General features: G+C 45.6%; 1 protein-coding gene across 1 annotated transcript; it reads right to left on the bottom strand.

Annotated features, from left to right (window-relative positions):
* Positions 1-466: 466 nt before the first annotated feature.
* Positions 467-25,083, bottom strand: LOC144594302 (lysosomal protective protein-like). Its single transcript, XM_078400643.1, has 11 exons — positions 24,788-25,083; positions 17,699-17,810; positions 15,941-16,078; positions 14,451-14,609; positions 12,919-13,010; positions 10,741-10,825; positions 8,998-9,147; positions 8,165-8,295; positions 4,913-5,075; positions 3,937-4,026; positions 467-1,795 (listed from the first exon to the last, which is right to left on the bottom strand). Exons 1-11 carry the CDS (start codon positions 24,940-24,942, stop codon positions 1,712-1,714), a joined length of 1,359 nt encoding a protein of 452 aa, XP_078256769.1. The 5' UTR covers positions 24,943-25,083; the 3' UTR covers positions 467-1,711.
* Positions 25,084-26,209: the final 1,126 nt, after the last annotated feature.

The following is a 26,209-nucleotide window of genomic DNA, read 5'->3' as shown; positions in this document are numbered from 1 at the left end:
CTTAATTAAGCTGTGGGAACGGTAGCGCAGCGGTAGAGTTGCTGCTTTACAGCGAATGCAGCGCCGGAGACTCGGGTTCGATCCTGACTACGGGTGCTGCACTGTAAGGAGTTTGTACGTTCTCCCCGTGACCTGCGTGGGTTTTCTCCGAGATCTTCGGTTTCCTCCCACACTCCAAAGACGTACAGGTATGTAGGTTAATTGGCTGGGTAAATGTAAAAATTGTCCCTAGTGGGTGTAGGATAGTGTTAATGTACGGGGATCACTGGGCGGCACGGACTTGGAGGGCCGAAAAGGCCTGTTTCCGGCTGTAGATATATGATGAACAAACAGTGTACGAGAGGTAGTGGAAGTATTCCTGCTTCCACTCATTTCAGCTTCCATCCACACTCCTACCAGTTGTAGAAGAAGCCTGTTTCATTCTGCCCCATCTCCTCAAAACAAAGAAAAAGCAAAGGGACCACTCCACATTTGACAGTTTTAATAGCCAAACAGGTAAATTATCTTTAAACAATTTGTGAACAAAAGTTATTTGCAGAAAATGAAAAGTGATCTTGGATTTGAACCTTATTTTCTGAGGTGCTCATGTTTTCTAGAGATTAATATTATTGGAATCTCCCGGCTCATCCTGGAATTTGACAACCCACCCCTATCTCGAGATGCATGATAAAGGAAGTAGATTTTTAGTTAATTTGTTTGCATTATATTGTACTTCAGTGTAACCTGTTGAACCAGGCATCTCGTAATTGACAGTCAAAACACGTCCCAGTTCAGTGCAGTTACTATTGTAGATATGGTATAGTTCTCCAAACATCAAAGGTGCTGCTGACTGGGTCAACACTGGCACATGGATCAATGTAAACTGAGCATATGCCAAAATTTGTTGCTTCCATAACTCTGATCTTGTTGACTAGAAGGAATGTAATGGGCAGAGCAAACTTTGCATTGTGCTGCTGCTGAGGCTGACTAAGTGTTCCAACCATGGTCACTCTCAGCCTGGTACGAGCTGGGTCTTGCTCCTCAATGCAGATCCAGCGTAATTCTGGGTGAGGCATCTACTTTGTCTGTTGTAGCTACTGCTGGGAGTAGTCTGTCTCGATTATAATTATAAGATTTAGAATGAGGAAACATAGATTTGGAGGTATCGTGTTCCATCCAACATTTACCATGAGTGTTATCTAATAATCCTTTCCACAAACTAAGAGTAGGAATTGCATTGCAGGAGTGGGGTTCCTGCCCCTTCCCAGCAGAGGTGAAGTTGTTGAATTTGTTCAATAGTCTCTGACCTTTGGCTTTAGAAAATCACTAACATTATATTAAATCATTCATGAAGAAGTCCCCTCAAGGAATTGATTTGACTTGTGTTTTTCCTCTGATTAGAAAATTAGGCAAATTCCAAACACGTAATTTATTTAAATGATAAAGCAACACCGCCAAATTGGGCTGAGGGAATTTAAGGGGCTTTCCACTTCTTTCAATATCTGGAGGTTCTTCAAATTACTGGTAATACTTCATGCAGATCAGCCTGATGTAGTCTCTGTTTGGACCCGAGCTATCGCTGCTAGGACTTGGCTTAGTTTGGTGTCATTGGTTTGATCGATGTACTGTGATTTAAAAAGCTCAATATGTTTGTGTGAGAGAAGCAAGAAAAGTGGCCAATCATATGGCAGTCAGATAGCCAGTGAGCTGGGAAGGCAAGGCTGGCGCTGTCTCAGTATGGAGAGTTGGAGAGGTAGCTCTCAAACATCTTCAAAGCTCGTACGGGAGACCATTGTGGTACCATGTGGCCTGCTCCCTGTGGATAAAGAAGCATTAGAATTGGTCTTGGGCCAAATATATGGTGAACACCATTCCCTGGTAACAGAAGTTGAGCTGTCCATCCTGATCCCAATCCATGCAGCAAGGGAGACCCATAATGCCTCCTGCTACTGCCTCCAGCAATGTCATAATGCATTTCCCATGTCACTTTGCTAGGTGCTTTGTGACAACTGTTACCCTGACGACCTGCTAACATTTCCTGCATGTGTCTGGGCTTGTGCTGGCCAGTGTCACAGCAAGCTATTGCCCAGTCAAGACGCATTGTCTTTGCTGGGAACCTGGGTTAAGTGCCATGGTGCTGAAGGTCACAACTCAAGCCAAGAGGACGGACAAACATCCATCAACAATGCCTGTACGATGGTGACACCACACGTTTAGGGCTGAACAGGAACAGAGGACAGGAAATCAAATCCTGAGAACCAGGAATCAGAAAGGCAGCACACTGCCTCTCAGGATAACGAGGTATGGACACTCAATGGTGGGGTTTCCTGCAATACCCACCCTGAGGGTAAATACAAATTGCCTGTGGTGGAAGCTGTTGGAGTGAGACAGGATGTGTAGGAAGGAACTGCAGATGCTGGTTTAAACCAAAGATAGACACAAAATGTTGGGAGTAACTGGAGAGAACGAATGGGTGAAGTTTTGGGTTGAGACCCTTCTTCAGACTGATGTCAGGGGAGAGGAAGTACATAGATAAGGAAGTGTAAGATGTGAAAACAGGACAAAGGGAATGGAGGTCAAAGAAAATGTAGAACAGATCATTATTAGCTGGGAGAAGGTAACAACAAAGCAGAGATAAAATGCAGTCAGAGACAGTAAGACTAGTCAGAACTGGAAAGGAGGAGGGATGGAAAGGGAAAGCAAGGGTTTACTTGAAATTCGAGAAGTCAATGTTCATACTGCTGAGGTGTAAGTTGCCCAAGCGAAATATGAAGTGCTGTTCCTCCATTTTGCGCTGGCAATGGAGGAGGCCCAGGACAGAATGGTCAGTGTGGGAATGGGAGGGGGAGTTAAAGTGTTTAGCAACTGGGAGATCAGGTAGGTTTAGGTGGACTGAGCGAAACGACCACCGAGCCTGCGCTTGGTCTCGCCGATTTATAGGAGTTTATGCCTGGAACAGTGGATACAGTCAATGGCATAGGAGGAGCTATAAGTGAACCTCTACATCACCTGAAATGACTGTCGGGGTCCTTGTATGGCGTCGAGGGGGGAGGTACAGAGACGGGTGTTGCATCTTCTGCAGTTGTACGGGAAAGTACCTGGGAGTTGTACAGGGAGTTGCAGAGGGAACGGTCTCTGCAGAAAGGGGTGGAGATGGGAAGATTTGGCTAGTGGTGGAATCCTGTTGGAGGTGGCAAAAACGTCGGAGGATTGTGTGCTGTATGTGATACCTGATGGGGTGGAAGGTGAGGACTAGGGGGACTCTGTCCCTGTTCCAATGGGGAGGAGGCGGAGCCATGAGCTGAGTTGCGGGATATCGAGGAGACCCTAGTTAGGGCCTCATCTATGATGGAAGAGGGGAACCACCGTTCCCTAAAGAATGAGGACATCTCCAATGTCTTGGTATGGAACACCTCATCTTGGGTGCAGACGAAGGAATAGGGAGTAGTCTTTACAGGAAGCAGGTTGGGAAGAAGTGAGGTCTAGATAGCTGTGGGAATCAGTGGGTTTATAATAGATGTCAGTTGATAGTTTGTCTCCTGTGATGGTGACGGTGAAATCAAAAAACGTTAGGGACATTTTGGAGATGGTCCAGGTGAATTTGAGTGCAGGATGGAAATTACTAGAAAAGTTAATGAAGTCTGAGTTTCAGGCAAACACAGGCCCTATCCCCGAACTCTACCTCCGCTACATTGACGACTGCACCGGTGCTACCTCCTGCAAACATGCAGAACCTACTGACTTCAATAACTTTACTACTAATTTCCATCCTGCACACAAATCCCCTGACATCATTCTGAAGAAGAGTCTCGACCCGAAACATCACCCATTCCTTCTCTCCAGAGATGCTGCCTGTCCCACTGAGTTACTCCAGTGTTTTATGTCTATCTTCAGAGTGAGACAGTCCTTGCCCTACAGGAATGACTTGACCTCTAGTGAAAAGGAAGGGCTAGTTACCTTGATGGTCAGGAAGGTGAGGTTTCCATACTGCTCGTAGAACCCAGCAATTTGGTTATTACAAACCCATGGCTGGTAGTCGACCGTTTTCTGATGATGAAGCAGACAATCAGTTACTCTCCTGGAACTACACAACTGCAGCTGTGGAGAGCCCCTCTTGCAATCTCCCTCCCCAAGACCACAGACTGGAGTTTCCCCTCTCCCGACAGAGACACTGTTATTCCACTGTATGACGATCCTCCAGGCAGTTCTGGGAGATTGAGTTACACACACCCTGCTGGGGAGCTGCTGTGGACAGGGAGTGCCTTTGGGACACCAGATAATTGAAATTAAACCCAGACACTGAGATAATCCCAGAAGTCAAGTATCTTTCGCAAGACATTATCCTTTTTAACTGTCTCACCACTTATCACCACAGCTGCATAGTGCCTGCAGTGTGTATCATCAACACAATGCCCTGCATTGGTAACGCTCGCCATGGGGCATCTGTTACTTAGTAGGACAGGGCATCAGGTGCAAGGGAAAACTACTGTCTACTCTCGACTAACTTGGAAATGCATTAGCCTGCCTTGTCACTAGCTGTAAATCCTTTAATTAACCATCAATAGAGGGGGCCGTAACTAGCACAACTGTATAAAAGAAAGAGTCCTATCCACCTTCTCATGGCAGTTAGCAAAGGGTAGTAACTTGCCCTTCCCATCAGCATCCATAGCCTAAAACTGATTTTCATCAGAAAGGATTCGGAAAGAAACCTCAGCAAATTCTTCTTCATAAATCTGAAACCCAGATATTTTCTGTAGTAGGAAACTTGCTACTTTTTTCCCCCTTCCTTAACATGTATCATTCATTGTTTCCAAACATCCCTGGGGAAGACCAGCTGTGTAAATAACAAAGGCACAATAATAACGACCAACATGTCTAAAGGTCTAGGCAGAACACAGTGGCCACTCCTATTACTGACTGGGTGACAGCTTACCTTCTGATTCAGTGACTTCACAAACCATTGGTCTCCCAGAAAGTTGCAGGCCATGTCTGTATCCCCGTTATAGACGAGGGCACGTAGACCCTTGCTGAGTAGCGCCAGGTAGAAGTCATGCATGGTGGAGTAGATGCGGTCATAGTTTTCAGCAACAGTTTCGCTGCAATTGGATGAGCGCAGGTTAGAATAAATCTCATAAGAACATCAACAATAATCACGGTTCAAATCCTGAATGTAGCAAGTTCAGGAATAATTTAAGCAGAGTTTAAAATTCTCAAGGGTTTGATTGGATTGTTTTTTGTTGGTTAGTGGGGTAGGGCCAGAAGTGGTGCAACTGGTTCCTGGAACTCACTCCTTCAGTGACGACCTTTTGCTTCCTTTGTTCTTGTTCAACGAGATATTTTCACGAGACTTGATTTTATTTCCCTGCTCCAGGTGCATTCAACACATTGAACCCATGATGTAACCATATATACATGGACTGAAAATAGGACAGACATGAAAGATCTAATCTAGTGAACAATAGATTAATTGATGATTTCCAGGCCAAGCTTTTTAGTTCTTTGTACGTGCTGGTTCCTTGGTAAACCAATCCAATACTAATCCCAAACACTCTTCCAACAGCAAACAAATTCTTCCAGCATCCTGGCTAATATTTCTCTCTCACAAATCACAAGCAGGTTGGCCTATCATTGTCAAATTGATGTTTATGAACTTTTTTCTGTAAATTTCCTCCTGTTACAAATTGGACTTCTATCGGGTAACTGCAAAATCACGAGAGCAACTTTATCCCACAGCCAGGCCCAGCTATCTACCAGCCCATCACTCCACTCGCAGCCATCCAAGAGTTGAATAGGTCGTCAAGCTTGCTATAAGCTATCACCTGTTTTACAACCTTTGATTAAAAAGGAAAGTAGAGATGGAATTATAGGCCAGTGAACCTCACAACAATGGTAGAGAAGCTATGGGAGAGGATTCTTTGAGATGGAATTGGCACAGAGGATGTGAGTGCCTGGAACGCACTGCTGGGGGTGGTGGTGAAGGAAGATATGTAGATATGTAGATATGGTGAAGGAAGATATGGTGAAGGTATGTAGGTTAATTGGCTGGGTAAATGTAAAAATTGTCCCTAGTGGGTGTAGGATAGTGTTAATGTGCGGGGATCGCTGGGCGGCGCGGACTTGGTGGGCCGAAAAGGCCTGTTTCCGGCTGTATATATATATGATATGATATGATATGATGATATGATAGTGGTTTTTAAAAGACTTGGATAGACACATGGATACACACAGAATGGAAGGATATGGAATACATTCAAGCAGATATATGTTGGTCTTGATATCATGTTCGGCATAGACATTGTGGGCCAAAATGCCTATTCCTGTGCTGTACAGTTCTATATTATATGTTCTAACCTGTTCACTAATGTTCAGGCCTGTTTCTGACAGCTTTTAGACTCCAGGCCTCAGTACAAACAGTGCAGATGCAAGCCATATATATGTTGATTGAGATGCCTTTCCTGAATACACCAAACTCCACGCCATCCAAACCCTTAGCACCATGGCAGTCCTCCCAGTCAATATCTGGGAAGTTAAAATCCACCACTATTACAACCTTATTTTTCTTGCATCTATCTGGGATCTCTTTACATATTTGCACCCTGGAACTTTGAGCGGCCCGTATTGTTGACCCTTCATCCACCTCTCAGTAATAACTACAGTATCCAGTCGCAAGTTCTTCATCATGCCCTGAGCTCGTCCCCGCCTTCTCCTCTTATCTCTTAAATGTCCACCAACTTTCATGGCTGGATATAGGACTGCAGAGGTTTAACCTGAGTTGTTGGTCGTGAAGTTGTTCAGTTCTATCTACTCTGTGCTGTTTTTGTGGTTAAGCACACAGGGTGCTGTGTTGCAACAGCACTCAGCTGGCACCTCGTCACTATTAGTTATGCCTGGTGCTGCTCCCATCATGCCCAACTGCTCCCCTTGCAGAACAGGGGTTGATTACCTAGCTTGGTAGTAATGGCAGAGTGAGCGATATACTGTAAGGTATAAGATTCCAGGTTGTGGTGGTGTACATTTCTGCTGTTGATAGTCCACACTGCCTTGTGAACGGCCTGCTCTGAGCTGCCAGATCTAGTCTGAGTCTATTCCAGTTAGGAGTACCATACAAAACATGGAAGGTTTCCTCAGTCTGCAGACAGGACTTTACCTGCACAAGGACTCTGGTGGTGGTCACGTCTACCAGTGCTTTCATGTTCAGATGTGTCTGCCACAGTAAATTGGCGATGACGAGATCAGGTTGGTTTATTCCTTGTGGTGTGGTTCACTCACCAGCTGCCACGGACCCAACCTGGCTGCTCCTATCCTTCCACATTCAGCCAACTCAGTCAAAAATACATGGTGTGATCCTCGATGGTCCCACCCAGGATATACATTCTGCCTCGGGTGCAGCGTCCAAGTGTTCTTCGACTGGAACAGCATTGCTTTGTCAGCTAAGGGAGGACAGTGACTGATGACGAGGAGGTTACTGTGTCCTTGTTTAACCTGATCGCCAAAGACTTCATGGGTAATGACATCAATGTTGGTACTCGGGACCATTCCCTCTTGCTTACATCACTCTGTGCCACCATCCCCCGGGGGGCTGTCTTGCCGGTGGAACAGCATTACTCTGGAGTTGTGGTGGGGGTAGTCTGGCATAGTGTGCAAGTACCGGGTAGGTGCTCGACAGGTCTATTGGACAGCTCTCCCCATTTAAATACTGGTCCCGGACCTTTGTGGGAAGAGCACTGCGAGGTCAACTGGGTTGACAATGACTTAGACACATCTGAATTGGAGTTACTGGCAATGCTAAGTGGTTGGTCTGGTTTTATTCTCTCTGTTTAAACTTAGCAACATTGGTATAAGTGAGGGACTTGGCCAATTTCAGAGGGCATTTAATAGTCAACCACATGTAGAAACCCTTGCAGAATGCTTTGGTCAAGTGATGTGTTTTTACAACAGTTTGATAGTTTTCATGTTCATAAGTTGGCTTTATTTTAAAATTCCAGATCTTACTGAATTTAAACTCTCCGGATGCTGTGGGTGGAATTTAATCTTGGGTTTCTGTAATGTTGGTCCAAATCTCTGATTACCTGTACCACTCACATGCTCTATGAAAAGTCCTGTGCGAGTCATTTTTCCTTAGCTGACCCAACTGGGTCAGTAACCTGTCCAGGTCATGTTTGGAGTTTGCGACATATCCTCTTACCTGCAGAGTTCCCAACCCTGGACCTTTCCTGGGATGTGCAGGGCCATTCTCACGTCAGCACGATTCAGCCATACCCATTGAGCTGTATCATTGATGCATGGAGGATCAAATTGCCTGGCTGTTACTTTGGTCTGGTGAGAGAAAGGAGATGACAGCCATCGATCTGCTAGTGATGGTGTACCACTACAGAGTGAGAAACTTCCACCCAGCATCAAAAGTATCCACAACTCTTTGCAAAGTTATAGGCAAGATCATTTTGGATATGCATAAACTATTTAATTGAAACCAATATATAGAACCTGGAACATAAGGGAGGAGTTTGGCCCTGTGGGATCCTGCAGGGTGACATTTAAGGGGATGGGATAGGACTCATCAACTCTACACAGGGAGAGCTGGGCCCATTGGGATTCAACAGAAATCAATGCTCGAGAGGCGATCTGGTCTGTCAAAAATGCATGCAATGGCAGTGCTTGGGCAAGGGTTAATTCTGATATGCTAAGTTGGATGCATTAGGTAGAAGGTGGATCCATGGGATTTGATATGCTGAGCTGGAGTCATTGGCTTGTAAGCAATTTTAAACCATGGAGTGTATAGCAAAGGTGGAGTGGTCAAACTACTGGACTGGTAAAATAGAAGCCTGGACTGATGATCCAGAGACAAGAGTCAACTCTCACTGTGGCAACTGGAGCATTGAAGTTCAATGGTCGGTTCAATGAAGTGGTTGATGCTGTTGGCATTTTATACAGTGGAGCGAATGAGCATTGGACATTTGTACACTTGGGAAAGGGATGAACCCTTCAAAGCTTTCCTAGAAAAAGCAAAGATCTTCATACCTTCACTGTCTGAAATTGGTAAAACTGGAAGAGATTCGTCATGTCTCTGTGAAAGCGTGCAGAGTAATGCTGCAATCCCCCAGCACAGTCCATGTACAGTGAGTATACATTGAGTCCAATGCCGAAGACAATGAAATTAACTTGCTTGATCTGTTAAAAGAAAAAAAAAGTATCAGGTGAGCTCAATTAGTGGTTTGTTCCCCTTCCACCAAATCTGGGTCCCTCGCCATCCAAGAACATCTAGGCCAAGGATCATACCAATGCTCGGCTTAGGGTCACATACACATACCGATGAAGAGCTGTGAAGGTCACCATAGAAACAAGCCTGCTGCAGAAAGGGTTTTCTACATTTAGATAGAGTACAAAGGCGAGTGTAGTGTTACACAGAGATAAATCAGTCAATGTTCAACTTGTGAAAAAGAGTGGGCAGTTATTCTCAATCAACTGGCCTGTATTCATCTACCAATCGCCACAACAACAGACAGATGATGCAGTCATTGTCACCTTGCTACTGCCCATGCAGTCGTTCACTGCCGTGTTCACAACAGTAACTGTGGATACTTTGAATTGAGTGTAAAGTGCTTTGGGGACATTGACGCAACAATCCTGCTGAAATGAAATCCTCCTTTTCATATATCCACAGTGTATCCATTCATTCAGCGAGAGGAGGTGGCATGAAATAAGTGAGCATGTTTGCTGGAGATCATTCGGTTTCACTCTGGTTCTGAGATGATAAGACCAATTTGGAACCTTCAAAACAAAAGTCTGCTGGAGGAACTCAGCAGATCAGGCAGCATCCAAGAAGGGAAATGGACAGATGATGTTTTGGGTCAGGACCCTTCTTCAGACTGATGGAGTAGAGGGGAGATAGCTGGTAGAAAGGGAGAGGGGAGATAGCTGGTAGAAAGAGGTGAGGGGAATGGTGGGGTACGCGGTGGCAATTGATAGGTGGATTCCAGCGAGGAGGGATTGATTAGCTGATGGGGAAGAAAAGGGTGGAGATAGCAACTATAGCTGGAGGTGATAGGTGGTGAAGGCAAAATGGTGCAAATATTGGATTCTGATGACCAGGGTCGGCCAGAGGTGGGGCTGGCGGTACTGGTGGGGTGGGTGATGGTATTGGGAAGTGGTGTACTCTTTCCACCGTTTGCACTGAGCTGTGTGCTCAACAACTGGACACAAGGTTTTTAATGTCAACCCATTGTCCTCCAGATCTTGAGCAATTGATGAAGCAGTGATTCCCCTGGCTCGGTGAAGGTGCCACATGATGTCAAGGAGGCTGTCAGATCATCGTGGAATCAATTCCTCTGTCCACCTGGTCACCTTTAACCATGAGTTTAGTACAGAATAACTGCTCCAAGGGTCTGGTGTTGGTCAGGAGAACATTGTGCCTTCCGCTGGAGCTGACTGAATGTAAGTGGGGCCCAACACTTAGGATATAAGCCTGGGAGAGGACGCTGTTGTTGGTTTGCTTACCCCGCTGGTGGATTTGAAGTATTTTGCGGAAAAATTGTGGGTGGTTTTGCTCCATTGCTGTGAGGTGTTTGGTTTAGTTAGTCCAGGTCTCAGAAATGTACAGAGGAGGAGGAATTACAGCTGCATGAGTTTTGTGCTATTCGCAGCCACTCCCATTGTGACTGTTTTATTATTGGCCCCGGGCATGGTAAGCAGAAGCTGCAAGACGGTACCGAGGCAGTCTGCTGTGGGTAGTCTGTCTTGGCAAAGAAGTGAATGGGAACCTACTGAATCCACACAGTTGCTCTTCGTGTTATTGTAGAAGTTGCAAGATCCATCTCTGCAGCAAAACCGATTCAGGTTGGCCCACAATCTTGTGAAGACAGAAAGAGAAAGATAATGTGATCTAGAAGGTCAGGCACCTTCACCACACCGCCCTTCCACCCTTTCCCTCACCTAATCCCACAGTAAGATCACTCTGCAGTTACCCTTGCTCAATATTTCCCTATCTCTGCAGAAGGGAGATACTGAGAGACCCCTCATTGCCATACCAACACTCAATTCTCCAATTTTGGGTTACTACCTCGCCCTATAATGCCCCCCTCCCCCCCCTTCCCCTCCCCTGTCTCCTTCCTGGGCTCACACCTATTTCTCCCCTTCCATCCAAATTCCTCCCTATAGCTTCACCATTCACAACTATTCCATCCTTTTGTCACACACATTCTATCTTTGCATCTCTGGTCTTTGTTCAAACATCTGCCTATTAAAAATCCCTTCTCACCTGCATCAATCCATTACTGGGCAGGCTTTATACTGCCCCTCCTCTCTTCCCGATTTACCCCCCACTCTCCCACAATCACTGAAGAAGGGTCCCAACCAGAAACATCACCTATCCATGTTCTCCAGAGTAGTAACCTGTCCCGTTGAGTTACTCTAGCACTTTGTGTCTGTTCCTTGTTAATTTGCTCTCTTTGTATCCAGGGGGTAGACACCAGAAACTTGAGTGTGAGGAGCATTAACATAGAACATACAACTTAAAATCCTATAGCACAGAAACAGGCCCTTTGGCCCACAATGTCTGTGTGGAACATGAACCCAAGACCAACCCTCAACTGCCTGCACATAATCCGTAACCCCCCCCTACCTCCATATACCTATCCAAAAGTCTTTTAAATGCCACTATCGTACCTGACTCAACCACCATCCCCAGCAGTGCGTTCCAGGCACTCACCACCCTATCTGTAAAGAAAATCTGCCGTCCATATCCCCTTCAAATTTTGCCCCTCTCATCTTAAAACTATGCGCTTTGGTAATTAATTTTTCCGTCCTAGATAAACGGTTCAGAATATCAATTTTTCTCATTGTCAACTATTATGTTTAATGTCTTTGCTTCAGAATTTAATCTGTTGCAAGGGAATGGAAGTGACATAATACCAATTGATTATATTTGTTATGTTTTCATTATCAGTGCTGATCCTCTTGCGGGATTGGCATGGCCTGGGGTTCTGCTGGAGAACACAGGCTGAGGTGAGGAAGCTCAGCCCTGGCCCTGAAGCTACTGAATCGGTTCAATGGCCAGCAGGATGAAGCTGCCAAGGCAGCAACCACGCACATTTTGTTTTCTTTTCCCTTGTTTATAACCTGTGCCCTGAGAGTGTCTTTGTCTAATCCTTTTTTTTAATTTTTATTTTTTACAAATACTTTATTCCCAAACAAAAACAAACATACAAAGTAGTAACGCGATCAAATCAAAAGGTGCCTATATTGGCAGTTTACAAACAAAACAATTATCAAATTAAAATGACGCCAACTTTGCCAATAACACATTAGACCTCCCGCGGTGACCGGCGTTCATGGAAGGCCTCCAGCGTCCCCGTGGACACCGCGTGTTCCCTCTCCAGGGACACGCGAGCACGGATGTAACTCCGGAAAAGGGGCAGGCAGCCGACCCCTGAGCGGTCGTCGACTACCCGTTGCCTGGAGTCGCGAATGGCCATCTTGGCCATCTTTGTCTAACAATGGGAGTGTGTGCTGGAACAATGTGGAGTGAGTTTCACTTTGTGTGCAACCCTGGGAATGTGTGACACAATGGTGTTGAGGGATCTTCACTCTGTGTCTAATCCTTGGAATGTGTGATGGTAATGTGTGGAGGGGGTTTCGCTCTGTGTCTAACCGTGGGAATGTGTAAGAGAATGATGTTGAGGGAGCTTCACTCTGTGTCTAACCCTAGGAGAGTGGATTGGAACGTTGTTGAGGGAGCTTCACTCTGTCCCCAACCACACATGTGCTGGAGGTGTCACTGCCTCAAGGACATGGCAGTGGTGGGAATGGGAGATCATCTCTGGTGCTTACGAGACATTGATACAAATTGATGGAGGGTGGGAGGCTCTCTCTCTCTCTCTCTCTCGAGACTGATCATGCACACTTCTTTTCTTCCCAGTCTGGAGGTTCAAGCACTATACCTACACGTCCCCGAGGAGTCCGTGGTAATATGCGAAGTAAACAAGTGACTGATCGTTGTAATACCGGCTGCTCAGACCATTCCCAACCGCAAACCCCTGCAAGAGAGGACACAGCATCACCATAGCATCCTAAACACTGGGATCGTGTTGCATTCAAGTATACAAGCACCTTGTCCAATGAAAACATATTCCACAAACAGGATAGTGAGAACAGCTCCTCGTCTACAGCTGAGATAAGCCCACATGACTGGTGCCACGGATAAGTGTCACTTTAACGTGCGCTGCTTTGGTCTCCTAAGCTACCAAAGGAATCGTCTTAAACCCTTTTCTTGGTCGGTAAAATTCTGGCAGGAGTCAGATGTCCAAACTGAAGAAGAATAAGGTTCAACGTCACTAAAGCAGTTATCTGGGTGTGTATACACCGCTGTTTGTGGGAGATCACTCATGGCTCTCTGCATAATTGAAACCTGATATAAAATCAGAGAATGTGGTAAAATACTCAGTAGTTGAGGCAGCATCTGTGATTGGGGAAACAGAGTCAACATTTCAGGTCAATTGTGCCTTTGTCAGAACTGGAAAAGTCAGACACATGTTTCAAATTGTGGAGAAGTGGAAACGGAGAGAGAACAACGGGGCTGGAGGATGCAAATGATGCTGGCCGAGTGGGAGGAGCGAAGGCTTGTTAATCGCAACTGAACTGCCTGAATATAATGTAAATCGGGGAGATGAATGAGGACAGGAGTGAAAAAAATTGCTGGTACATGAAATAATACCACAGCGGCTATAAATCTGGAAATTGTCAGCAGACCTCGCAGCATCAGTGCAGAGAAAAATAATTTATATTACTGGTCTTAGCCATCTGACAGAAATTGGAAAGGGCGCTTTTCTAAAATTGATAAGTTCGATATCCCACGGGTCACAGTGCAGCTAGACAAAATGAGGAGCTGTTCCCTGAGCGGACATTGGACTTTGTTGGTATATGTGTAGGAGGCCACACACAGAAGCAGAGTAGAAGTGAGTGGCAACAAGTTACTCCAGTGCTTTACACAGCACCAGAGCTATAGAATTGAACAGTATGAAAACAAGCCCCTCGGCCTAATCTCCATTAGATTGTGTGTGAAGCTCAGCGATCCTGACCACAGTTGGGACATGACATCCATTTACTAACATGAAGAATGGAGATGGGGTAGGCCACTCAGCTCTCAAACCTACCCCACCATTAAATATTATCATGGCTGATGTATGCTGGTCTCAACTCCTGTTCTGTGCCAGTTCCCCTCAATTCCTCGATCTTCCAAATATTTGTCTATTTCCACCTTAATAATCGAATGAAATCCAGAGACTCAACATGTCTAAGAAATGTCCATGTACCTCTGTCCCTTTACTTGCGACTCTCCCATTAGTGAAATCATCTCAACATCTACTCTGTTAACCCTCTGATGATCTTATATTTTCAAAAGTAATAGAAGGAACTAACAGGCTAAGCCAGAAGAGAAGGCTGATCTCAGTCTCCACATTGAAATGAAGCATGCATACCTGGAAGTTAATTTTCGATGCGCCCTCTGCAATCTTGAGGCTTAAGGTCGGAGTGTAAATCCCACCGTAGCTTTCACCGAACACGTAGAAGTCATTTTTTGTGAAGTTCGGGAACTTCCTGAAGAAGTCCTGCAGGGCCAGGTAATTGCTCTCCGCGACCTACAGGAATGGAGTGAATGTGGAGCGGGATTACGAGTTCCTTCCTGTGTAAAGATCAAAGGTTGACAGAGACCAGCAGGCACCGTCTTTGATATTTCTAGCGGAGGGTTGCCCTTGTGTTTAAGCTCCAACCATGTCAAGGAGCTCTGACCTCAGTACATTTGACGTTGGAATGCTAGTGTTAAGTTGCAGCAAGAGTGAGATGCAGTCCTACAATTAAACAGAAAGAAGAGCAAGAAATGCCAGCAATGCTCAACAAGTTAAGAAGAATCTGTGGAAAGGGAAAACAAGTTAAAATTCCAGATCAAAGACACCCAGTCAGAATGGGGAAGTGAAGCAAGGTTAGTTTTCAGTTATAGGGAATGTGGTGGTGATGGATAAAGCATGTCAAATAAGGGGCACCTTGTTCATAGACCCTTCGGCCACATTGCCAGTTTGCATATTCGTGGTCCCAACCAGCTCATCTTAACACCCAATCTGCCTTTCCAGTTGTCGCGACAATTCAATTGCACTTCTCAGCTGTTGTCTGAGGACCTTCCTTGAATAGAAGGCTAACCAGATACCCACATCACCCCTCTTTAATTTTAATTTTCCATCTCACTACCACTCCATCTCTGGTCCTCTGCTCTGTTCCTGTGAATCAGCACATTCCAGCCCTCTGGATTCAATATTCAGTGATTTCAGATAACTCACCACTTCAGCATTCAGTTCCCCACTAAATAAATTACATTCTGTTAGCTTTCCTAACTACTTGCTGTAGATGCATATCAGCTACTTGCTGTAGATGCATATCAGCTACCTGCTGTAGATGCATATCAGCTACTTGCTGTAGATGCATATCAGCTACCTGCTGTAGTTGCATATCAGCTACTTGCTGTAGATGCATATCAGCTACTTGCTGTAGATGCATATCAGCTTTTTGTGAATTACGCACAAAGGCACCTGGATATCTCTGATTCCCAGAGTTCTGTAATCTCTCACTGTTTAGATAATCTTTCCTGCCCCAAATAGTGAAGAACATTTTTTTTGCACTATACACCATTTAGGAAAGGGAAAGCGATCACTGTGAATCCGACCCAGGTGAATCTTTGCTACATGAACCAATGAAGAATGATCACAAAATGTCAATAGTTTACTGAGGTGAACAGCCCCAGAATCAGGAGTAAAGGAGATGGAGGGAGCAAAGCAGTATTGGGTGAGGTCTCCGGAGAAAGTTTACATTGAATATTTCCATTCCCTCTCCTTCATTAAGTAGTGACCGAGCAACTAGAACCTATGACCTTCCCAGACGGTCCCAGACACGATAGCTGACGATCGGCTAGCCACGTTACCTCCTTATCATTAGTGGCGTAGTTTCCACTGTCAGAGTAGGAGAAGCCAACTCCAGCCGGGGACTCCAGGTACAACATGTTGGCTATCTTGTTCCAGCTGTACTTGTTAATGTAGAGTGTGCTTCCATCATCGTTCACCTGAAAACAGACACATCATGGTAAATGCAGTGTAGGAAAAAAGAAAAACTGCAGATGCTGGTTTAAATCGAAGGTAGACACAAAATGCTGGAGTAACTCAGCGGGTCCGGGAGCATCTCGGGAGAGAAGGAATGGGTGACGTTCCGGGGCGAGACCCTTCTTCAGACTGATGTCAGGGGAGGGGGGGGGGGGGCGGGCAGGCAAAGATAGGATGAAGTCAAAGACAGGAAGACTAGTAGGAGAACTGGTAAGGGGGAGGAGATAGAGAGGGGAAGCAGGGACTACCTGAAGTGGGAGAAGTCAATGTTCAAACCGCTGGGGTGTAAACAGCCCAAGCGAAATATAAGGTGCTATTGCTCCAATTTGCACTGGGCCTCACTCTGACAGTGGAGGAGGCCCAGGACAGAAAGGTCAGGTTGGGAATGGGAGGGTGAGTTCAAGTACTGAGCCATCGGGAGATCAGGTTGGTTGAGACGGACTGAGCGGAGGAGTTCATCGAAACGATTGCCGAGCCTGCTCTTGGTCTCGCCGATATAGAGATGTTGACTTCTGGAACAGCGGGTACAAGAGATGAGGTTGGAGGACGTGCAGGTGAACCTCTGCCTCGCGTGGAAAGACTGTTTGTGTCCTTGGATGGAGTCGAAGGGGGAGGTAAAGGGACAGGTGTTGCATCTCCTGCGGTTGCAGGGGAATGTACCTGGGGAGGGGGGTGGTTTAGGTGGGAAGGGACGAGTGGACCAGGGAGTTTCTGAGGGAATGGTCTCTGCGGAAAGCAGGAAGGGGTGGAGATGGGAAGATGTGGTGGGATCCTGTTGGAGGTGGCGGAAATGTTGGAGGATAATTTGTTGCATGCGACGGCTAATGGGGTGGAAGGTGAGGACAAGGGGGCTCTATCCTTGTTACGAATAGGGGGAGCAAGAGCGGAGCTGCAGGATATTGAGGAGACCCTCATCATCATCATCATCATCATCATATATATACAGCCGGAAACAGGCCTTTTCGGCCCACCAAGTCCGTGCCGCCCAGCGATCCCCTTACATTAACACTATCCTACACCCACTAGGGACAATTTTTTTACATTTACCCAGCCAATTAACCTACATACCTGTACGTCTTTGGAGACGTCTTTGGAGACCCTAATGAGAGCCTCATCTATAATGGAAGAGGGGAACCCCTGTTCCCTAAAGAATGAGGACATCGCCGATGCCCTAGTATGGAACACCTCATCCTGGGCGCAGATGCAGCATAGACGGGGAATTGGGAGTAGGGGATAGAGCTTTTACAGGAAACAGGATGGGAAGAAGTATAGTCAAGATGGCTATGGGAGTCAGTGGGTTTGTAGTAGATGTCAGTCACTAGTCTGTCTCCTGTGATGGAGATGGTGAGATCCAGAAACGGTAGGGAGATGTCGGAGATGGTTCAAGTATATTTAAGAGCAGGATGGAAATAAGTAGTGAAATTGATGAAGTCAGTGAGTTCTGCATGTGTACAAGGGGTAGCACCAATGTGGTCGTCAATGTAGCGGAGGTAGAGTTCGGGGATAGGGCCAGTGTACCACATTAAACAACAGCTCAAACCTCACGCTCCCAATCCTCGCCATTGGGTCACAGGAAGACTTACATGTAAAGGTCCATTTTCAGAGAGGAACCCATCCAAGGAGCTGCACCCGGGTCCACCATTCAGCCACAGGACCACAGGGTCTGTAGTTGGGTCTCGCTGAGACGTCACAAACCTGAAGGACAGAAACCACACAGTAAATAAGGACGATGACAGAGGACTCTGCAGGACCACAGACAAGTGAGCAACTCATCTCACAGTCGCCAACTGGGCCTTTGAAAGAGGGACATTCGTCAGGTCGACTTCTACTCTTCCCCTCTGATGGCTCCGAGAGCAATGGCAGGTAGAATTTAATCCTGTTAAGTTCAAGGTGTTGCATTTTAAAGGTTCTAATAACGGTAAAACATTGTCCATGAAGGGTAGGGCCCAAGGGAGTATTGAGGAACAAAGGGACCTCGGTCTACAAGTTGAAAGATTCCTGAAGAAGGCAGCAAAGGTAGATAAGGTTGAAGAAGACACAGGGGATGCTGGCCTTCATTAGCCGGGAAGATTTACCAGGATGGAATCTGGGAAGGAACATCGTAGTTGCAACGAGAGACTGGATAGGCTGGGTTTGGTTTCCTTGAAGTTGTGGAGGCTGATATGTTCGTGGTGTACAAAATTATGGGAGACATAGTCAGAAACAGAGGTGTCTAAGACCAGAGGGCATGTATTTATGGTGAGGAGTAAAAGGGTTTAAAGAACACTTTTAGAAGTAAAGAATATTTATTTTCACCCAGAGGTTGCTTGCAATCTGGAAATTGCAATCTGCTGGAAAAAATGTTGGAGGCAGATCCTCACTACATTTAAGAAGCTAGACATGCACTTGAATCACCATGGCTTGGAAGGCCACCCACTAATTGCTGGTAAATGGGATTAGTATTGATAGGACTTGATGGGCAGCATGGATGTGGTGTGTGAAAGTGTCTGTTTATATGTTAGACAATAGACAGTAGACAATAGGTGCAGGATTAGGCCATTCGGCACTTCGAGCCAGCACCGCCATTCATTGTGATCATGGCTATTCATTCACAATCAGTACTCCATTCCTGCCTTCTCCCAATACCATGTTGGCCCAGAATCTATGACTACGTAAGGTCTGGGAACCCAGCAGAGGCAACCAAAGTAAAATTGAAGGGGTCACGACTGGTCACAGGACAAGGGATCCCACCCGGATCTCCACTTCCATTGTAATCTGTCCTGCCTGGTTTATTCACTCTCTCATTAGGACCCCTCTCATATTCCATTTAATCCCCATGTTTTCAATCCTGGTCAGGCTTCTTCCTTCATATATCCTCACTGAGTTAAAAGGATTTCACTTGAACCAACACAACCCAATTCTTCCCCAGCACACAAAGGACCCCACTTGTCTTAGTTTGCTCCCCCAGGTGTACTTAAAGATCAAATGTCACTAATTTAAAGAATGAGGCAGTTACAGAGAACAAATAGAACTGGAGATGGTGTAATCTGAAACAAAAACAGAAATGCTGGAAGAAGTCAGCCAGTCAAGCAGCATCTGTGGAATGAGAAGCCAGTTAATATTTCCATCCTCAGAGTTTCATCAACCCCTGGTGTCCAGACCTATTTGATCCCCAATCAAACATCATTAAGAAACATTGCATGGTCGTTATCACAGTTCTGTATCTGGGATCTTGCTGTGTACAGACTAATTGCTGCATTGCCAATATGATAATCAAAGATCCAATGTTATCTGCAAAATACCCCAAGATATTTGCAGCAGTGCTCTAGAAATGGCACTCTCTTTGCTTTCTCTCATTCTGGCAACGTCCTGCACCAAAGCCATGTCTCTCGTTCTTTAAACCCTTTTACTCCTCATCATAAATACATGCCCTTTGGTCTTAGACTTGAGCCTTTGGTGCAGGCTCGTCTCCCTGCTGATTTACTAATGTCGCAATAATGACGAGCTCCTGATGGTTAGAAAGGCTGTAAAGCAAAGACCTGCCAGTTGTAGTTTACATAACATTTCATATCTTGTGACCACAACCGCTGTGATAAAAACAGGTCAAGTTGTCCCTTTCGTGGTCTCTTGACCGGCACAATTGAAAGAGGTCGTTGGAGGGGTCAAAACTCCTCCTCCACTGTGGATAGCTTAGCCATGCAGTCCCAACTCCCCAAGTATGACCACGTCAGATCCTCAGTGCCCTGACCAACCAGACCACACATATGCACTGCCTCTGGCCTCTGCTGTGGAATGGAACAGCATGCAAACAAGCCATTCAGCACAACTCGTCCATGCTGACCAGAGGGTACCCTAGCACTTGGCCCAAGGCTCTCTATGCCGAAGTGATTCAGGTGTTCATGTGAACACCTAACATAGCCAATTGTCATGTGCTGAAGAGCTTTGCCCTCCTTCCATGGCAAGGCTGTAACCTTGCTGTTCAGGCACAGTCTTGATTCAGTCACAACTCACGCCATCTTCTCCAGAAGAAATCTGAGCTCACTCTCTCGATTAACATCCATCTCAACAAGGAACATTTATAGGCAACACTTCAGAGGAACAGCACAAGATGGCACCCAAGCCAGGCGACTCCCTGTGTGCTGGTCCCACAAGTGGATGTGCAATCATTCATTACTAAACTAAACAAAACATCTGAGGGTCGACAGTTATAGGGATAGATTACAGTGGCTGGGACTGTCTCATTGAACATTACAGCACAGAAACAAGCCCTTAGGCCCATGTTGTATATGCCGACTGTGATGCCGAATGTAACCAATCCCATCTGTTTGCACAAGATCCATATCGCTCCATTTCCTGCCTGTTCATGTTTCCTTTAAAGAGAAAGCTGTGAGATTTGACCAAGTACATAAAATGATGGGACTTCTGGAGAGAATGGATAGTGGACAGTTGTTGGCAGAGGTGTTAAATTACCACAGTCATAATCACAAAGAATTAAGATGAGGAATTTATTTTAAAACACGACATGTTGTTGGAATCTGCAATGCACTGCATGCAGATGTGGTGGATTCAGGTGTAAGAAGAACTGTGGATTCTAGAGGGAATTGTACAAATACAAGGTGGAGAAACAATTTACATGAAGACAAAAGGGTGGAACTAGATAGTTGTCCTGAGAGCTGGCACAGTCACAATGTGCAGAATAGAGTCATTGAGTTATAAAGCACAGAAACACGCCCTTTGGTCCAACATCCATGCCAGCCAACCTGAAGTAAAGATGCCAAAAGGATTGGGAATGGGGCAGGACATTTAAGTCAGAAACAGTTCTTGTGAACAAAAAGCATCAGCTGTGGGAATGTGCCACAGCCAAAGGGAGAAGAGTGAATCACTGCTCATCCCCAGACTTGGCATCAATTTAACAATCAGTTTTTTCTAATCCATAAAGTGTTGGTTTTTTACTTGAGAAACTCACCCTCAGGGGGGCTGGTTTACACAAGTTTTAAATCGGTAGGATCAGCATGATGATAATCACACCCTCTGCCCTCACTGACGTCAGTACAGATTCTGTTCTGGACTGAAGGCTGAAACCTTGAGCTAATTCTCCAGTGACAACACCTACACCTCAAAGGCATAACCTAGTGGCTTTTAAATCCCACGTTCTATTGGTTCCCCTGACTAATATTTATCTCTCTAAAGAGCAAATTTTCTCCCTAAACTGTTGTGAAACCTTATGGTGCACAAATTGGCTGCTGTGTTCTCTGTAATACAACAATAAGTACACTTCAGAAGTATTTCATCAGTTGTAAAGCAGTTTGTGACACTTTCAAATGTGGCTTGCACCACATCAACAAGCATTTTATATTTCTATGTGGCTCTGAAATTTTGGACTAAATAGAGATGCACTGCGCAAGTTACTAATAGTTGGACATTTTGCATTGGGTGATCATTAAAAAGATCTAGAAATACAATCTACCCATTTGCAAACCTCCGGTGGTCACACGTACACATCAGCATGATATCACACCCACACACAGAAATAAACGCAGATGAATTATTGCCCCAATGTACTAATTGTGTTTTACACTAATTTATTGTTTTTTTTGTAGTCTTTTTCTTTTCACTGTCTTATAGAATTTGTTTGTAATTTATGCATGATTTATATGTATTTTAAGGTTTTGTGTGTCGTCTGAGTCTATGTGCCTGTGGTGTTGCTGAAAACAAGATTTTCATTGTACCTCACCAGACTGATGTGTATGATCATAAACTCGACTTGACATAACTTGCACTGATCGCATAGGAATCCACGTGAAACTATGAGTTACAAAGCGTCTGTGACTGTGGTTGGCTTCAAGCAACTCTAATTATTCTGTCCCAATTGATGATGGTAATAAATTCCTGGGGTGTACAGAGTCGATTCCCCGGCTTCCATTTCCAGATTGTCAGGGAACTGCCAGTGGGGATGGGAAAATCATGCCAATGGCCATTCCATCCCATGGGAAAATGGCAGGAACTCAACAGTCTAGGTCTGCATGGAAAAGAAGTGCTGGAGTAACTCAGCGGGCCAAGCAGTATCTCTGGAGGACATGAATAAATGAAGTTTCAGGTCTAAGTTTGCATCTTAAGAATGATCACCAGCTCCAGAACACAGAAGTGTTACCTTGAAATCCTTGCCTGGCTTCTGTTTAAGCACGAGGATCTACTCCCCAGAGACTGCTGTTCTCAGAAGGAATGTCCAGAGGTGGTGACGAGTGAACCACCACCTGGTCCACCAGGTCCAGATGCCAGCTCATGAAGCCAGAATCCTCCTGACTCGACATCTCCTTCAGCTGCCCAAACCAATGACCAATTTGGGCTTTTCATATAACAGATGACAAGCTTGTCTCACTGAACTGTCCCAATAATGAGTGGCTATTGTTAGGGTAGATATTTTCTCCAATTTGCTCTGCAAACTGTTAAATCTCAAATTTCGATACAGGCTTTTCAATGGTCTCTGCCTCACAGAACTCGGAGTTATCTGAAGAGCTTTCGAGATATACAGGCTCTTTGGCCCACTGAGTCTATGCCAATCATCACCCACCCATTTATACCAATCCTGCGTCTATCCTGTCAGGGCAGGTTCTATCTGTCTGCTGTAAAGCTAAGTATCTGGGACATGTCATCACAGATCAAATGTCTGATGATGAGGACATGTATAGACAGCGCCGCATGTTGTATGCACAAGCTAACATGTTGGTTAGGAAATTCCACTGGTGCTCAGGAAATGTCAAGATAAACCTGTTTAGAGCGTACTGTACTCCTCTTTACACTGCTCCTTTGTGGATAAAGTTTAATAAGTCAAGCATCCATAAACTTAAGGTTGCCTATAATGACTGCATGCGCATATTGCTTAGAAAGCCAAGGTGGTGCAGTGCAAGTGAACTGTTTTGTAGTGCAGGAGTCAATACGTTTCATGCCCTGTTGAGGAATCTCATGTTTAAATTTATATGCCGATTGAATGGTTCTCAGAATTCCATCATTGTGCTGCTGGTAAATCCTGGTTTCAGTGCCGTGAGATACCTGTCACCTATGTGGAAACATTGGTATTGTTGCCTTTTCTAATTTAATTTAATTTTATATGTATATACTGTGTACTGTATGTGTATTCTAATGGACCATGAGTCTGCTTAATAAATTTTAATAATAATAATATCCCTCTGTGTAGTGCCAGAACTGGATGCACTCAACTGGTGTTTTAAACCCAGTGCTTATAAATGTTCACGTTGACTTCCTTGATCTTGTTCTCTCTATCTCTATTTATAATGCCCTGCATTAGTGGCATCTTGAACAGTTTTCTCAGTGTTCTCAGCGCACTTTCCATATATTAATTAATTTACCCACAAATCTCTGTTTGTAACCCATCCAGAAATGTGCCCTCTCGTTTGCATTTCCTGCTTGCACTCTTCCAACCATCAACGAGCTTTAACCATTCTCTATCCATTCCACCAGTCTGTCCAGATCCCACTGACTTTCCTTTTGTGACCCTTCTTCAGACTGGTCTCGACCCGAAACGTCACCCATTCCTTCTCTCCTGAGATGCTGCCTGACCTGCCGAGTTACTCCAGCATTTTGTGAATAAACACCTTCGATTTGTACCAGCATCTGCAGTTATTTTCTTTTGTGAGATCAACCAAAGATAACCCCCATCCTTTTAGTTCTCATTTCATTGCAAACTCCAGAAGCCTGTTCAGTTTTGATCACCCTCCTGGGGGAAATGTGGCATTACGCTGGAAAGAGTGCAGGAAAGTTTTCAAGGATGCCGCCAGGACTTGGAGAACTGAGTCATAGGGAGAGGCTGGCAACTAGGAGTTTATTACATGGAGCATGGAGACTGGAGGATGATCTTTTCGAGGTATATAAAATGAGGGGAACAAAGAGGGTGAATGCATGGAGTCCTTTACCCAGGGTTGGGGAATCCAGAGTGCACAGGTTTAAAGTGTGAGGGGAACATTTTAATAAGATTTAATTACAACCTGTGGGGCAAGTTTTCACACAGTGGGTATGAGGAACGAGCTGCCAGCGAAAGTAGTTGAGGCAGGTACAATAACAACGTATAAAACACAATTGGACATGTACATGAATAGGAAAGATTTCGAGGGACATACGAATCGCGAGCAAATGGGACGAGCTTAGATGAGGCATCTTGGTTGGCAAGGACGAGTTGGGCCGAAGGGCCCTTTTCCCTGCTGTGTAACTATAATTAAGTGGCTACATGTCTTCCGCGTGACCATCGTTTAAAAATTAAAAAAATCTCTTCGCTGACCGAAACATTCAAACGATTTGCAAAACCCGAAAAGAGGAAGCGGGGCGCGGGGCGCGGGGCGCGGGGCGCTCCGGGCCGGAGAGTCGGCGATAGGTTCTAGCGGGCGGCTGCCAATCTGTACCAAAGGTACTTGAGGATCCTCCAGTATCTTTGATCTGTACAATAATCGCCCTGAACCAACGCCAGTTCGACAGTGGGGCGGAAACACACACTTTAATGCGCATCCCGACAGCAATGAATTGGAAAGTGATTAGAAACAATAACAGTTACAGCATTTCCTCCAACCTCCCATTCACCCAACTCCACAGTTGAACCCTGTCAGCCTCTTCCCAGCCCTGTTTACCGGGAGAACGAGTCTCACCTCTCCCAGCCCCCGGTGACACCAACCCCCTTCACTCACCAGTAGTGCAGATGTATGCCAGGTCCTGCGTCCAGATACCCTGACCACTGCCTGAAGTTGATCCCGGCGCTGAACCCGGGCAAGGAGAAGACTTCATCTCGGGAGGGTTGCCCCAGGGCGCCACTCAAACACAGTAGCAACAAGCACCGGAGCATCGTGTCTGTCTGGACAGGCGGAGAACGAGAGCGGCGACTGGGCAAGGAATGAGGAAGTGGGTTTGGTTATGCACTCTGGCTCCGGTTAGAAACATCACATGATCGCCCACAACTGAAGCAGGGCTCTTGCAAACGCGCCAGTGTGTGAGCAAGAGATAAAGAGATAGAGGGAGGGAGGGAGAGTGGGAGGGTGGGAGGGAGGGAGTGGAATCCAGTGGTATTCAGTGATAGAGGACTGCTGCAGCCCAGTCCTCGACCCCCCCCCCCTCCCCACCGTGAATCCTCGCATCAACCAAAAGAGGAAGCGAGCAGAGCCGGTCGCCAAGTCATGTGTGGGCGGTGGAAACTTTCATGCCTGAACCGCTGAGGAATTCCCGCACAGCTCCCAATCCAAGTAATTTGCAGAGCATTTTACCCATACGATATTCACACAGCACCAGGGAATTCACCAGGGCACTGTTTGGGAGCAAATCTTCAAGTTATGAGGAGAGATTGGATAGACTGGGGGTTGTTTGCCTTGGAGCGGAGTGAGGTGCGGGAGACTGACTGAGGTCGACACTACTGGGAGGGGCATATATCGACTTGATACGAAGAAACATTTCCCCTTAATAGTGGTGCCAAAAAATTAAAGGGCGTAAGTTTATAGTAAATACAAGAAGCTTAGAAGAAATCTCAGAAAGAATCTTTTCACTGAGGGTGGTTGGAATCAGGAACACACTGCTTGAGGTGGTGCTGGAAACAGAGACACCCACACGTTTAAGAAGTACCTGGACAAGCTCAGCAATGTCAAGCTGTAAAACAAGATCGGCCTGGATAAAGCAGAGTGTTCACAAGCTTTTTGTTTGGCTGTGGAACTGGCACATAAGCAACTTCAGCATTTCTAGGTGAGATCTCAGGGCTCACACATGGACATCAAATGGCAGGACAGGGTGACAAACATGTATTGTGGTCAACATTGAGGACACAGTTGTGCTGGACAGGTCACATCATCTAAATGGACAGATCCCGAATGCCACTCTTGTTCTTGCATAGGCCCACTGGAACCATGAGCATCCAAGTAAGTGATCGGATTGTATCGAAGGCAGCCTCAACACAATGGAATCCCTGCAACAGTGGTTACAACGCATTTTTTTCATTTTTTTTTGTCATGAGTGCAGAGATGCGGTGAAATGCTTGTTCTGCATGTTATACAGTCAAATCATACTTTGCATAAGAACAATAGATCCTCTTCTGGAACACCACACAGATTGACACGTTCCAGTGCCAC

The sequence above is a fragment of the Rhinoraja longicauda genome, chromosome 6, assembly GCF_053455715.1.
Source record: "Rhinoraja longicauda isolate Sanriku21f chromosome 6, sRhiLon1.1, whole genome shotgun sequence".
NCBI classification, from domain to species: domain Eukaryota; kingdom Metazoa; phylum Chordata; class Chondrichthyes; order Rajiformes; family Arhynchobatidae; genus Rhinoraja; species Rhinoraja longicauda.
This window is presented reverse-complemented; position numbering and strand designations above follow the sequence as displayed.

Coding starts and splice junctions, on each gene's coding strand:
- LOC144594302 (XM_078400643.1), bottom strand. CDS start 24,942: ATGCTCCGGTGCTTGTTGCTACTGTGTTTGAGTGGCGCCCTGGGGCAA. Junction 14,610..15,940: donor ACGCCACTAATGATAAGGAG/GTAACGTGGCTA, acceptor CCATTCCTGTAG/GTCGCGGAGAGCAATTACCT. Junction 1,796..3,936: donor TCACCTTCCTGACCATCAAG/GTAACTAGCCCT, acceptor CTTTATCCACAG/GGAGCAGGCCACATGGTACC.